General features: G+C 35.1%; 1 protein-coding gene across 1 annotated transcript in view; it reads left to right on the plus strand.

Annotated features, from left to right (window-relative positions):
• LOC148953904 (sodium/calcium exchanger 1-like) overlaps window positions 1–15,416 on the plus strand; it is a 177,581-nt gene that overhangs the window by 33,196 nt on the left and 128,969 nt on the right. The window contains exons 2-4 of the mRNA XM_089086009.1: window positions 3,650–3,855; window positions 11,292–11,445; window positions 14,585–14,784. Coding sequence (XP_088942135.1) covers window positions 3,655–3,855; window positions 11,292–11,445; window positions 14,585–14,784 — 555 coding nt within the window. The 5' untranslated portion in view covers window positions 3,650–3,654. The remainder of the gene's footprint in view (window positions 1–3,649; window positions 3,856–11,291; window positions 11,446–14,584; window positions 14,785–15,416) is intronic.

The raw sequence follows: 15,416 nt of genomic DNA on the forward strand, positions 1-15,416 counted from the left end.
AGGTTCTCTGGAGGTTCATGTCATCACAGAAGTATAGTTATGGAACCTTCAACTTTGCTGAATCAAATGGCTATTTTAAAGTTTTAATCGGATGTCTCTGGGGAAATAATGGATATCGGAGGAGGGTTAGGTGCTCTCCAATCTTTTTGGTCGTTGAGAATAAGCTCTTTCTCAATATTCTAGGACCATTGGTTCGTTAAGATTACCCGTGGGGGAAAAAGAAAAAAACTATTAGCGGTAATGAACTGTTTTGACACCAATAGATATATAAAAAAGTGGCTTATTATGTTGATTTCAAATATATAAGTTTCATCAAGTTTAGTCTTACCCATCAAAGGCTACAAGCCTGAGAAAATTTGCCTGATTTTCCAAAAAGGGGAGAAACACGCCCTAAAAGTCAAAGAATCTTAATGAATCCCTCCATCATTTTTAGCATATCAGAGAATCCTACTGCAGAGGTTTCAAGCTCCTATCGATCAAAATGTGGAATTTTGAATTTTTTCTGCCAGAAGAAAGATCACGGTTGCGAGTTTATTTGTTTGTTTGTTTTTTTGTTGTTTTTTTCCAGGGTGATCGTATCAGCCCAGTGGTCCTAGAATATAAGAAGGAACTCATTCAATAAGTTACCAAAACGATTGGAGGGAAACTAGGCCTCCTCCCACCCCCTTTTTGCCTCAAAATCGTCCAGTAAAAATTTTGAGATTGCCATTTTGTTCAGCATAGTTGAAAGACCCAATAACCATACCCTTGGAGATAATGTGACATCCCACAGCCCCTGGGGGGAGGTCTTTAAATTATAGAATTTGCCCATTGTTTACGTATATTATTCGTTATTGGGAAGCATGTATATATTTTTCAAGATGGCGGGGGGAGGAGGTATAAAGTTTCGGCCGAAGGATTTTCCACGGGGACGGTTTTCTATGGGGAGGGAAGTTTCTGGGGGGTGAACATGTCTGGGGATTTTTTTTACTGGGGGAGTTTGCCAGAATTCCTATACGAAATTCTTTTTATGTCTTGCTTTCTCTTTGCCGACTCAATGTTATGCGTGGAGATGTTAAGGGCAATTGTCTGGGGTAAATTTTCACCGGGAATAAATTGTCTAGAGGATATTTCTGTGGGGAGGAGGGATTTTCAGTGGAAATGGAGCCATATTTCCTGGCATTATTAAAAAGAAAGAAATTAAATTAAAAAAAACAAGTTTTTTCAACTGAAAGTAAGGAGCAACATTAGAACTTAAAACGAATAGAAATCATTCCTTATGTGATTGGGAGATACCTTCTCCTCAATTCCTCTCTCTTTACGCTAACGTTCGACTTTTGGTTAATTCTTTAAGAACAGCAGCTGAAACACAAGGGCCGTTGAATTGGAAAAATAAGCTTGTTTAAAGCACTAAAGAACGTTCGACGAGTGATGGGTCGAGGAGGGGACAAGCCCCCTTAGATACGGAATTATGTTATGATTGTCTTGAAACTTTTAAAACTCTTGCCCGTGTCAGGGACCAACTATTTTGTTGGGAGGGAGCCAAATATGATTATAAAAACTATATTTTTAATAAAAGTATTATTCCAAAATTAGTACACAAGCTGTTTGTATATTTCGACTGAATATGCAAATTTTGCTCACAATTTCATTTATTAGCCGTCATTTTAGTTCTTAGGCAGAAAAACTGAAAAAACTTTACACCTATTTCTACAATTAACCAATGCTAGAACTAAGTTAATTAAAAACTGAACAGAAATTAATTCAAATAAAACCTTTTTCATGAAAGAAGTTTTCCAAGACTAAAAAGCCACATTAAAACCCAAAACGAGCAGAAATAAAGCCATATAATAATTGAAATATTATTCATTTTAATTTCTGTTTTATTTAGGATTAATTTATTTGTCTATAGCAGCATTTGTTATCTTTTTCTATGATATGTGGTTATTCATTTTAACTTCTGTTCGTTTTGGGTTTTCGTTCATTTGTTCACATCGATTTCTGTTCGTTTTAAGTTTAGACTATTATATGACTTTATTTCTGGTCTTTACTTTTCTTTGAAAAAACTACTTTGTAAGAAAATGTTTTTATTTTTATTAATTGCTGTATATATGGTCTATAATAATAACCCCTTGTTTTGTATGATCTGTATATACTTTTAGGAACGAATATGCCACCGCGTGTAGGTGTGGTGTCTAAAACTCGGAGACTATGCTATTAGCTCTTCGATAGTTTGACTGGGCGATCTTAAAATTTTTGTTCGACATTATTTTGACCCTAGTCGAGCCAAAACTATTTGGGGTCAAAATGGCTGAGATCGGCATTTTTGGTACTTGGATATTTTCGTAACCCGACAAAATATTACACAGTAGGAAGTAAAAATACGAGTTATGATAAAATGACTTCCACAGTGATTACCCAATCATAATTAGTACAATTTCGTTGAGTTAGTAAAGAACGACCGATGTGTCTACCGTGCATTATACTTTTCCCTCATGGTCGTAATATAGACTGGATGGACGTAAAAAGTTGTGAAACGGTTGATTGGATCGTATATTCTAAGTTCTAGCGTTCTTTCAAAGACCAAAATTGACTTGAGGGCAGTCTGATGTCCATTCCATGCCCGTGGATGCCCCAAAATGGTATCATATCTAAATTTACTGATAATCGTTTCATTAAAAATGGTAAAAAGGAAAAATATGACTCCGGCGTAATATGGAAAGTGTGGTCCCATGGGTAACGGCCCCAAAATATGCATGCAGCTAATACAAAACTGTGGGTTCATTGATACCTTTATTAGAAAGGCAGACGTATCACACCTTTTGAATTAGATTCATAAAATTATATTGCATCTTTAGGATTGAAGGGCTCGAAATGAGATGCTTGGACTGCTGCCCCTTATAACTCCTCCACCCCGCAAAGTTGTAAAATGAGAAAAGTTTAATTCATAATCATTTGATGAACCTTTGGTCAATTGTACATACTTTTAATCTCATACTGTTCCATCTTCTTTTTTTAATTTTACCTAAAAGTTGTAAATAGATAAATTGTAATAGAAAGACGGACATGCTACACTTGTGCAATTCAAGATACACTCAATTTTTTTTAATCCCTATCTTAGAAGGGTCCAAAGTGATGACTTTGGGCCCCTTCTCCCTCCAATTCTCGCACCTCCAGGCTTGCAAACATAGGCATACTTTAACTCTTTTGACTCTGGACTCTCCAAATCCCATTTACCCAAAACAGTGTTTTAGGGTATTAAAGCTTGCTTATTATGACGGTGTACCTCCTTTGATTCATGATCATTCGGGGAGGCTTTAGTCAATATTGCTGACGCTGCGACTCTTACCCCCTTAGATCAAAAGGGAGGTCGCTCCGTTTTCGACCCTTTTTGGTCCATAGTGCGTGCACTCCTTCTCCGCTACGTATTGATAAACCATTTTTATTGTCCATCTCCATCCCGGCCTTGGCCACCTTTTGTAAGCACTACCTACATTCCGTTTCCAGTTTCTATTGGTCAGAAGTGTATACTCCATCTTGTGATTATCTAGTAGCGTTATCCCTACTTTACTGTGATCTTTTATATTTCTCACGACGAGTCCTGGATATACTGCTCCTTTGTTTCTAAAGTAAATAAAACGTATCTAAATTAATTGATTCTTTTTTATAGATAAAATGACTCAGAATAATGGGACTTTACATGACTATCAATGCTCAAGCGGTTTACTTCTGCCTCTTATCAATGAATTTACATGGGCTGTGGAAGTTCGAGCATTTTTATACCTCCTTGGCCTTCTCTATTGCTTTATGGGGGTGGCAATAATTGCCGACATATTCATGGGAGCTATAGAAAAAATCACGAGTACAACTAAAAAGGTAAGTTAATTTTGCCAATATCTTCGCTGATTTTTTTTTTCTTAAGGAGGTATTCTGGATTCGAGTGCTTGTTTATTTGGGTTCAACTGTGCTCCAGTTTGAACCAAAGCAGAAAACAAAAAGACTGTTTTTCATTTTGCCGTTTTTCGGCATAAATTTTGACAATGCATTGTTGCTGATCCCCTCCTCCCATCCACTGCATCAACTGCATCCTGGGTGTACTCTTGTAAAAAACCTGTTGATAGATTTGTGACTGAGCCGGATACCCAGTATTTCGCATCTGCAGTAAATACGAACTCACAAAACACAAAAAAATAAACACGGCGAATTACACAAAAAATGCTACGGTTAAAAGAATAAAACTAAGAACTAAAACTCTATGCATAACTTTAATTTAACAACTGGCTTGTATCAATGAGGAAAAAGGGAAAATGCAGTACATATAAGATAAAATGGTATGCAAAAAAAAAAAAAAAAAGACTTCAGAACGTTAATGGCAATGTTCATAGTGTATACACCTAAGGTAACCGAGATAACCTTTGAGGGACAGATACCCAAAGTAATAATATATTTAGCATTGAATTCATGGATTCCTCATGGTATTAAGTCAATAAATCTCCCCCTCCCCATATTCGAGACCCATAATATTTCAAACAGTTCGTGGTAACGAACTGTAAGTAAGGAGTGACCCGGCTCAATGGTAACCGAAACTCTAAAAAACGGAATTTTGATACCAATAGATGCATCAAAAGAATCAGATTTTTATGTTGATTTCAAATATGTAAGTTTCATGAAGTTTAGTCTTACCCATCAAAAGTTACACGCCTGAGAAAATTTGACTTATTTTCAAAAAAAGAGGGAAACAACCCCTAAAAATCATAGAAAATTAATGAAAATCATATTCAGCGTATAAAAGGACCCTACTGTAGAAGTTTCAAGCACTTATCTACAAAAAAGTGGAATTTTGCATTTTTTGCCAGAAGAAAGATCACGGATGCGTGTTTATATTTTTTTTTTCTTTTTCCCAGGGGTGATCGTATCGACCCAGTGGTCCTAGAATATCGTAGGAGGGCTCATTGGAATGGAAATTAAAAGTTCTAGTGCCCTTTTTAATTGACCAAAAAAATGGAGGGCAACTAGACCCCCTCCCACGCTCATTTTTTTCCCAAAGTCACACGATCAAATTTTGAGATAACCATTTTGTTCAGCATGGTCGAAAATATGATAACTATGTCTTTTAGCATGACTTAGTCCCCCGAAGTCTCCGGGGGGAGGGCTGAAAGTTATGAACTTTACCCAATGTTAACATATAGTATTGGTTATTGGGAAGTATACAGACGTTTTCAGGGGTATCTTTTCTGGTAGGTGGGGGGGGTCGGGGGTTATATGGGAGGATCTTTCCATGAAGGAAGTTTTCATGGGGGAGGGGACATTGCTATGAAGGGGGCGCCGGATTTCCCATCATTATTAAAGAAAAAGATCAGAAATTAAATAAATAAAAAAAGTTTTTCAACTGAAAGTAAGGAGCGACATCAAAACTTAAGACGAACAGAAAGTATTACGTATATGATTGGGTTCACCCCCTAGTCAACACCTCGCTCTTTAAGCCAAAGATTTTTTAGTACTTTCATAAGAGCTATTTATTCTAATTAACGGCCTTTGTGATTAAGGGGTCATTTTTAAAGAATTGGAACAAAGTTCGAACTTTAGCTTAAAGAGCAAGGTATTGACTAGAGGGCAAACCCCCTAATATACGTATTAAAAATCTAGGAATATAGAAGTTCGTTACGTAAGTTAATTCGTAAGTTACGTTTATTTATTTTTAATAAAAACGTTCGTGAATAAAATTAAACAAGTTTCAAGAAAGCCATTTAACCAAGCAAAAGTAAAATTAATATGAAAATTTTGTTTAAATTATTCATATATGGTGAGCCAATATCAAAACCTGCATTAATTCAACGTTCAAACGTTCCAAAATTAAATAATAAAAAAGTTTTTTTAACTGAAAGTAAGAAACGACGTTAAAACTTAAAACGAACAGAAATTATTCCGTATATGGAAGGGGCTGTCCCCTCCTCAACGCCTCGCTCTTTACGCTAAAGTTTGACTTTCTCACAACTCTATTTTTAACAATAAAAAACTTTAGCGTAAAGAGCGAGGCGTTGAGGAGGGGACAGCCCCTTTCATATACGTAATAATTTCTGTTCGTTTTAAGTTTTAACGTCGTTCCTTACTTTCAGTTAAAAAAAACTTGTTTTTTTCTATTTAATTCGATATAGGACTAAAACAAGTATGTACATACAAGTGGAAGGAACTATATGATGACCATAGGGAACGATTCCCACATTAACAGGAGTAATGCTGGTACGTTTATGCGGATTGGTACTCGGTATATGCAACATCCCCCTGGGTAATGAATAAAGGTAATTTGTTTCTCTTTTGGTTTTTGAAAATTAGTTGTTTCTTTTCATATGCAATTTTTCTAATTGATAGTGAAGCTGAAGCATATGGGTAGGATTCTTTTGGGGGGTGGGGGTGGGGGAAATAAGAATAAAAAATATTAGATACTTGAATAAGACGTGCCCAGAAATTTGGCAAAACTTAGGATTTTGGAAGCAGGCCCCAAGATCCCTTTGTGCACCTTCCTGTTACGATCTATTCAACATATATCTATATAATTAGTGAAAATAAATTGACTGATAATGTTTCTATGTTTTTGTAGGATAATTCAAAACCAGAACTGTGCTTAGAGCATAAGAACGCATAAGGAACAAAAATGTTTAATTTGTATACTATAAAACCCCCTAAAGTGTTTTATGTTTTACTATACATAAAATACTATTTCGTTTTGTCTGTTTTCTACAATAGATATGTCAATCCTAAATATTAAGGTGCTACAGCCCCCTCAACATTCACTGTTTAGGGGCTTCGGCCCCATCCTTCCCCGCTTAGCAAAATCCTATGACCTCCCTTAATAGATGGTGCCCAAACATGCAATGCTGTGCATAAATTGGTGAAACCTCAAACCTATTAGTGAAGTGGTTCCATGCGAAGAAACCTTGCGGGCAATGCGGTAGTGTTGACTTTGGAAAAGCAGTATTTTATCTCCAATACATTATTATCATATTCTGGTCTACAAATCAAGAATAGAAGGTCGTTGAAACTTGGAGGAGGGCTCATTCGATCGTACATTAAAAGTTCTAGTGCCTTTTGAAGTAGCTGAAACCGACTGTAGGGCAGCCTATAACTTTTTCAGTGAACCATATGTCCCAGGGTGCTTTTCCAGCCTTTTGGCATTGGATCAAAATGCCTTTTTTAATCAGAACAGTTGAAATGTCTGAAAAAGCCACACTAGTGGGAAAATTGTAAATGTCTGGGAAAAGGATGCTGAAATATAAAATAGCCAAAACAAACAAAAGGTTTCATAGATACATTTTGATAGAAAAATCAAAAACTACAATATTTAATAAATAAAATTGGTTTCAAAATGGACTAAAATGTTGAAAATAATTGTTCTCTCGAGAATTTATGAATATAAATGAAAATGAGGGGCGCAAAACGATTTGGGTTTTTACATAACTTATATATCAAGTAGATCTAAGTATTAAATGCATAGATAAATAAAGACGGTGAGTTGAGGAAAACGAGTTAGAAAAATCGGGTTATGTAAAGCCCAATCGGTTTTTCGCCCCTCGTTTTCACTTATATTCGTAGATTCTCGAAAAAAAATCTACTTTTTAGTCCATTTTGAGAATGAATTTTTAAATTATATATATTTAAATATGATATATATATATATATATATATATATATATATATATATATATATATATATATATATATATATATATATATATATATATATATATATATATATATATATATATATATATATATATATATATATATATATTAGTTATATATCTATATTATTTTCGACGTTTTAGCCTTTCGAATTTGTTACCATAAAATTGTATTCATACTTTTGCCAACATATATACACTTCTTTTTCTAACTACTATGCCATCTTGGTTTCCAATTGGAGCCAGTTTGATATTGAATTCTTTTTGGAGTTCCAGATCTAACCAGCAAGGAACTAGGGCACGTCTAGACTGAACACAGACAAACATAGACACAAAAACAAACACAGACATAAATGAAGAAAAATAGAGCGTGAAACAAGAAAGAACAGACCGAAATTATTATGTATAATATTTGGTTTTGAGGCTTGTATTTCTGTATTCTTTCCATTTCCTGATTTAAAAAAATGTCCTAAGTTACCACAGCCACAGGCAAGGCCGTGTTCAGGATTTTTGGCCGGAAGGGGGGGGGGGTTACAAAAAACTTTTTAAAATGCACCAAGCATTTATTCATGTGTATTTATACAAAAAAAAAAGGAACTGAAAAAAACAATATTTTTAGCAGCACAGTAAAGATAAGATAAGATTTATTCTTCATTAAATACACATACAATGATACATGTTATTATTCCCCCAAAGGCTCATTGGCCTGTAAAGAAGGGGGAAGACCAATGAGTTACTTACTCAGAGATGAAAAACAAAAGGAAATTTAAAATGATCACTTATCAAACAGTTCTTGGGAACGAATTGTAAGTAAGGAGTGACCCGGCTCAAAGGTAACCGAAACTGTAGAAAACGGAATTTTGACACCAATAGGTACATCAAAAGAATCAAATTTTAATGCTGATTTCAAATATATAAGTTTCATCAAATTTAGTCCTACCTATCAGGGGAAAAGACCCCCTAAAAGTTATAGAACCCTAATGAAAATCACACCATCATATTCAGCGTATCAGAAAACCCTACTGCGGAGGTTTCAAGCTCCTATCTACCAAAATGTGGAATTTTGCATTTTTTGCCATAAGAAAGATCACGGATGCGTGTTTATTAGTTTGTTTGTTGGTTTGTTTGTTTTTTTTCCCAGGGATGATCGTATCGACCCAGTGGTCCTAGAATATCGCGGGAGGGCTCATTCGAACGGAAATTAAAAGTTCTAGTGCCCTTTTTAAGTGATCAAAAAATGGAGGGCAGCTAGGCCCCCTCCCACGCTCATTTTTTTCCCAAAGTCACCCGATCAAAATTTTGAGATAGCCATTTTGTTCAGCATGGGCGAAAATATGATAACTATATCTTTCAGGATGACTTAATCCCCCAAAGTCCCCGGGGGGAGGGCTGAAAGTTATGAGCTTTACCCAATGTTAGCATATAGTATTGGTTATTGGGAAGTATACAGACGTTTTCAGAGGGGATTGTTTCTGGTAGTGGAGGGGGGGGGGAGAGTGGGTGGGGGGTTATGTGGGAGGATCTTACCATGAAGGAATTTTTCATGGGAGAAGGGACATTGCTATGAAGGGGGCGCCGGATTTCCCAGAATTATATTGGATTTCCGGATTTCCCAGTATTGTATTGGTCATACAGACATACAGACAGTATACAGAGATTTTCAGGAAGAATTTTTTTCAGGAAGAAAGTATACAGACATTTTCAGGAAGAATTTTTTTCTGGTGGAGGGGGGACTGGAGGAGGGGGTTACTCGGGAGAATCTATCCGTGGAGGATGTTTCTTTGGGGTAAGGGACATTTCTATGAAAGGGGCGCCGGATTTCCAAGCATTATTGAAAAAACGATCAGAAAATAAATTTAAAAAAAAACAAGTTCTTTCAACCGAAAGTAAGAAGTAACTTTAGAACTTAAAACGAAAAGAAATTATTACGTATATGAGGGGGTTCTCCCCCAAGTCAATACCTTGCTCTTTACGCTACAGTTTTTTTTAGTGCTTTCAAAAGAGCTATCCATTCTAATTAAACGGCCTTTGTGATTCAGGTGTTTTTGAATTAAATTTTTTTTTAACTTTTAACGTAAAGAGCGTGGTATTGACTAAGGGGAGAACCCCCTCATATATGTAATAATATATACGTAATAAAAAAAAACAATAAAGAAAAAACAAGCGATACGGCTCAATAGTAATCGAAACTTTTTAAAACGGATTTTGATGTCAATAAATGTACCAAAAGAATGGGCTTATAATGCTGAATCTAAATATATAAATTTTATTAAGTGTAGTATTACTCATCAAAGGCTACGAGCCTGAGAAAATTTACCTGATTTTTTAAAGAGGGGGGAAACATCCCCTACAAGTGAAAGAATTTTAATGAAAATCACACCGTCAGATTCAGCGTATCAGAAAACCCTATTACATAGGTTTCAAGCTCATATCTGCAAATATGTGCAACTTTGTATTTTTTGCCAGAAGAAAAATATAGGAATATAGAAGTTCGTTACGTAAGTTGATTTGTAAATTACGTCAGTACCAAATTTAGAGACAGCCATTTAGCAAAAGAAAAGTAAATTTTTATGCAAATTTTGTGTACTTATTCAATGACGGTGAGCCAAAATAAAAGCTGCATTAACCAAAAAACGATCAGAAATAAAAAAAAAAACAAGTTTTTTAAACTGAAAGTAAGGAGCGACATTAAAACTTAAAACGAACAGAAATTATTCCGTATATGAAAGGGGTGGTCCCCTCCTCAACGCCTTGCTCTTTACGATAAAGTTTTTTATTGTTTAACAAAAATAGAGTTGTGAGAAAATAAAACTTTAGCGTAAAGAGCAAGGCGTTGAGGAGGGGACCGCCCCTTTCATATACGGAATAATTTCTGTTCGTTTAAAGTTTTAATGTCGCTCCTTACTTTCAGTTTAAAAAACTTTTTTTTTTTATTTAATTCACAAACATAAGAGCAAACGGAGAAGCAAAGAAAATATAGATAAGAAACTATAGAAAAAAATAGAATAAATAAACTCAATTAATTAAGTAGATTAAATAGACTAAAAAATAATAATAATAATAAAAAATTATAATAATAAAAAAAACAGATAAGAAAACTTCTACGAAGCCAAAGAATTTTTAACAATTTTTTAAACGAACCAAATGAGTGGCACCTTCGAGCCGATTCAGGCAACTTGTTCCAAACAATATGACACGCCATTAAAGGATTAAAATCTGACCTTATGCAAGGAGTAAATGGAACTTGAACATGATTTATCATATTCCGAAGATTATAATTATTATGATCAGAGGTAAAAGATAGTGGAACACTTTGGGGCCGGGGGAGGTCACCATGAAGCTGAGAAAAAGTAAAGCATGCACATGAAAGAATGTAGAGTGTAACTTTAACAATTCGAAAAAATTTTAAATTTGAGCTTTAACAATACTTTACCGCGTAAAATAAGTAAACCTAATGAGCAGATTAGTGTGAAAATAGTTTTTCAGATATTGGGTACGAGAATATTGATAGTTTATCCTTTACGGCCTTATAATCCAGACATGCTTTCCATTGGTGTTTGTAAATGGTCCTTTTTGGTGTTAACATGTGGCTTGTCACGAATGTCCTCCTTTTAGTTCTGCTCTTTGTTATAGGTCTTTCTATCGCGAGGTCCTGGTGTTGAAGATGAGGTTTTAGAAGTTCGTATTTGGAATGACACTGTTGCCAATTTGACGCTGATGGCATTGGGATCTTCAGCTCCAGAAATTCTTCTTTCGATTATAGAGATCATTGGAAACAACTTTGAAGGTATGTCATTTTTGTTTTTGTATATTAAAGAACAAAACAGCTAAGATTTGATTATTTTCGGACAATCCTAGGTTTTTTTTTTCGGGAAAAAAATCACATTTTAGTGAACATTCACATAATTTCTTTGGAAGCGCAATTTTTTAGAGCTCTACACCAAGAAAAATATTTTGCCCCTTCTTAAGACTTTAGACTGTATGTTACCTTGTTTCAAATCGTATTCTAAATACATTTTCCGTCAATAATATTTTGTTTGTATCTCATGACTCTCCGTATAAAAAAATGAGGGTAAATTCATTGATGCTACTAGGGGGTTGAGCTCTTTATCCCCAAACCCCAGGAAGCTTCATCAAATAATAAGTATACGTTAAAAACACAAGAACTTTCACGAAGATGAGTTTTGAAAGAAGTTTTCTAAGAGTTTGGGACTTTACTCACCTACATGTTAGGAAAATTCCTTGCTCCCATCCCTTCGCTTGGAAATATCCTGGTTTCGGCAATGATAAACATAAACAACAAGTAGAACAGCAGGTTTTTTTTTCTTATGACAGTGGAAATTTAAATTTAAATGAATATTTTGACCCTATGTCCAAGGGCCGAAGTTCTATTGTCTTAAGAAGAAATCCCTTGTTGTTCTAATTAGTGTTTTGTTTATGATGGAAATGCAGTGGGTTTTCCGTGGCTATTTTCTGCAATGACCATATTGATATTTTACTGCAATAACTATTGGCATAAGTTCGTCTTTGCATTAATTGTTCGATCCTCACTAAAGTTTTAGCACTGGAGACCGATGACAGGATCCCCAAAGGTTGTTGGTCATTTTAAAAATTCAATTGCAGCGAATGTGTGCTATTCTGAAATTAACTAAAAAAAAACAAGTTTTTTTTTAACTGAAAGTAAGGAGCGACATTAAAACTTAAAACGAACAGAAAGTATTCCGTATGTGAAAGGGGCTGTCCCCTCCTCAACGCCTCGCTCTTTACCCTAAAGTTTTTTATTGTTTTAAAAAATAAAGTTGTGAGACTTTAGCGTAAAGAGCGAGGTATTGAGAAGGGGACGGCCTTTTTCATATACGGAATAATTTCTGTTCGTTTTAAGTTTTAATGTCGCTCCTTACTTTCAGTAAAAAAAAAAAAAAACTTGTTTTAGTTAATTTCTGAAAGTTTTTGAATTAATGCAGCTTTGATTTAGGCTCACCGTACATGCGTAATTAAAGCGAAATTCGCATATTAATTTTTCTTTTTTTTGGCTCGCTCTTTACGCTAAAGCTCGAATTTCGTTCGAATCACAAACCCCTGAATCACAAAGGCCGGTTAATTAGAATAGATAGCTATTTTGAAATTAAAAAAAAAAAATTAAGCGTAATTAGCGTGGTTTTGACTAGGGGGCGAATCCCCTCATATACGTAATTATTTCTGTTCGTTTTAAGTTTTAATGTTGCTTCTTACTTTCAGTTAAAAAAAACTTGTTTTTTTATTCAATTTCTGATCGTTTTTTAAATAATGCTGGGAAATCTGGCCCCAAGGAAATATCCTCGATGGAAAGATCCTCCCCCGTAACCCCTACACTGACCCCGACCCCCACTAGAAAAATATTCCTCCTGAAAACGCCTGTATACTTCCCAATAACCAATACTATATGTTAACAATGGGCAAAGTTTTTAACTTGCAGCCCTTCCCCCCGGAAGAGTGGGGAATTAAGTCATCCTCAAAGACATATTAATTCGATTTTCTACTATGCTGAACAAAATGGTTATCTAAAAATTTTGATTGGGTGACTTTGGGAAAAATGAGCGTGGGAGGGGGCCAAGTGGCCCTCCAATTTTTTTGGTCACTTAAAAAGAGCACTAGAACTTTTAATTTCCGTTCTAATGAGCCCTCTCACGATATTCTAGGACTACTGGATAGATACGATCTCACTAGGGAAAAAAAGGAAGTAGATAAACACGCATACGTGATATTAATTCTTGCCAAAAATACAACATTCCACATTTTTGTTTCAAGGACAATAAAAATCAATTAGTTACATTCTCTGGAACACTGAACCTAATGTTGTGGTTTTTATTAGAATTATGCGAATGTTTGGGATTGTTTCCCCCTTTTTTCGAAAATAACGTACTTATTCTCAGATGTGTCGCGTAACTGTTGATGGGCCAGACTAAACTTCATGAAACTTATATATTTGAAATCAGCATAAAAATCTGATTCTTTTGATGTATCTATTGGTATCAAAACTCTGTTTTTTAGAGTCTTAGTTACTATCGAGCCGGGTCGGTCCTTACTTACAGTTCGTTACCACCGACTGTTTGAAACAGTCTTTTTTAGATGCTGTTTTTGTGGGAGTGCAATCTGGTGCAACCAAATTGAAAAAGATAACTTCTTTACAGCTCCGTGGTAAAAAGCGTGATTTATATTCATTAATCTGCGTGTGTGACGTTTTTGTAAGTGTTATCACGTTATTCCTTATTTCCGTAGAGACAAATGACCCCGACTTTTGAACCCTGAATGGTTGGTTCGAAATAAGGCGTTCAGAATTAGAATTGGCCCTAGTGAAAATTGGAATATTACGTGGAGTAAAAAACGTGACAAGTCCAGCAACCCCTCACTCATCAGTCGGCATCAAAAGGCTGTATCTCCATAATTATAAATTTTCAGAAGAGCAAAAAAAAACCTCACAACTTTTTCGTTTACCCTCCTATAACCGTAAAACAAAACTGATTGATATCTTAAATCAATACATATCAACCCTTTTATTTACGGTTATCGGATAGGAAAAAAAGTTGTGAGGTTTATTTTTGCTCTTCTGAAAATTTACAATTGTGGAGATGCGACTTTTTGATACCCGACTGACGCACTACTTGGTCCCTCTGAAGAAGACTGGATTGAATATTGTTCTACTAAGCTCTGAATTTTAATGCAATAAAAAGAAAAAAAATTAAACTCCATCCGATTGGCTGGAATCTGAGGTAATCTAAAATATTTTCCTGACTGAAAATTTTAAGCCAGGGAAAAGTCCAAAAAGTTATTGACTGCCAATATTTCTTATTAATAAACCTTCGGTTACTCACATATTCTATATATATTGAAAAAGTTGCATATTCTAAATAGGTTATTCACTAAAACCCCTTGCCAAATTGTTTCAGCTGGTGAACTTGGACCTGGAACGATCGTCGGATCTGCTGCTTTCAACTTGATGATAATCGCTGGCATCTGTATCGTGGCTATCCCTGATGGAGAAACAAGAAGAATTAAGGGAATTCGCGTTTTTGGCGTTACTGCTGTCTTTAGTCTGTTGGCTTATGTTTGGCTTGTAGTCGTTCTTGTTGCTGTGTCTCCAGACGAAGTAAGTTCAAATCATTTAGTATGTCTTTTCAAAATGGGAATTGAGACCAGGGCAGTGAGATCTGAAATTGGCAATCGAATCAGGGTCCCCAATTTTCTTGCTAAAATCTTCAAAAACAAGCTGAATATTCTCTATCAGTAATTTTCAGGTGAATTTTTTTTTCTGTTATTTTCTTCATGGAGTATAATTTATCACGGAAATATTCTGAGCACTGGAAACAAAATTAACAAAATTTCTGGTGTCGGAATGTTATTTGTGATTTAAGGTTCTTTTGTTCTCGAAGTTGTAACACTGTATAAGTTCTCTCTTTTGTTTCATCATACTGGAATATTCTGGGAGTTTGGTATAGGCTATTCTTTGAAGTGACAACACAGTCTAAATGTAAAAGTCCAAGTACGGTTAAATTGCAGGAGTGTTGTTTTTCTAATTTGTCTGTGGAGCAATTTTGGTGATGGCAATTAAGTGAGTTTAGTTTTTAGCAGAAATCCCAAAGGTGACTCGAAAACTTAATTTTGTTTCTGCTATTTATTAATGGCCTGAAGGGACTTTTCAGTTTTGAGAATTAGCTTTGGGATTTGAATTGCAACTGATGTTTTTTGTACGAAGAGTTCAGACTGCGCTAAATAATACAG

This window comes from Artemia sp. Qi Xiang Cuo, chromosome 3 (genome assembly GCF_049724085.1).
Source record: "Artemia sp. Qi Xiang Cuo chromosome 3, ASM4972408v1, whole genome shotgun sequence".
Classification (NCBI taxonomy): Eukaryota; Metazoa; Arthropoda; class Branchiopoda; order Anostraca; family Artemiidae; genus Artemia; species Artemia sp. Qi Xiang Cuo.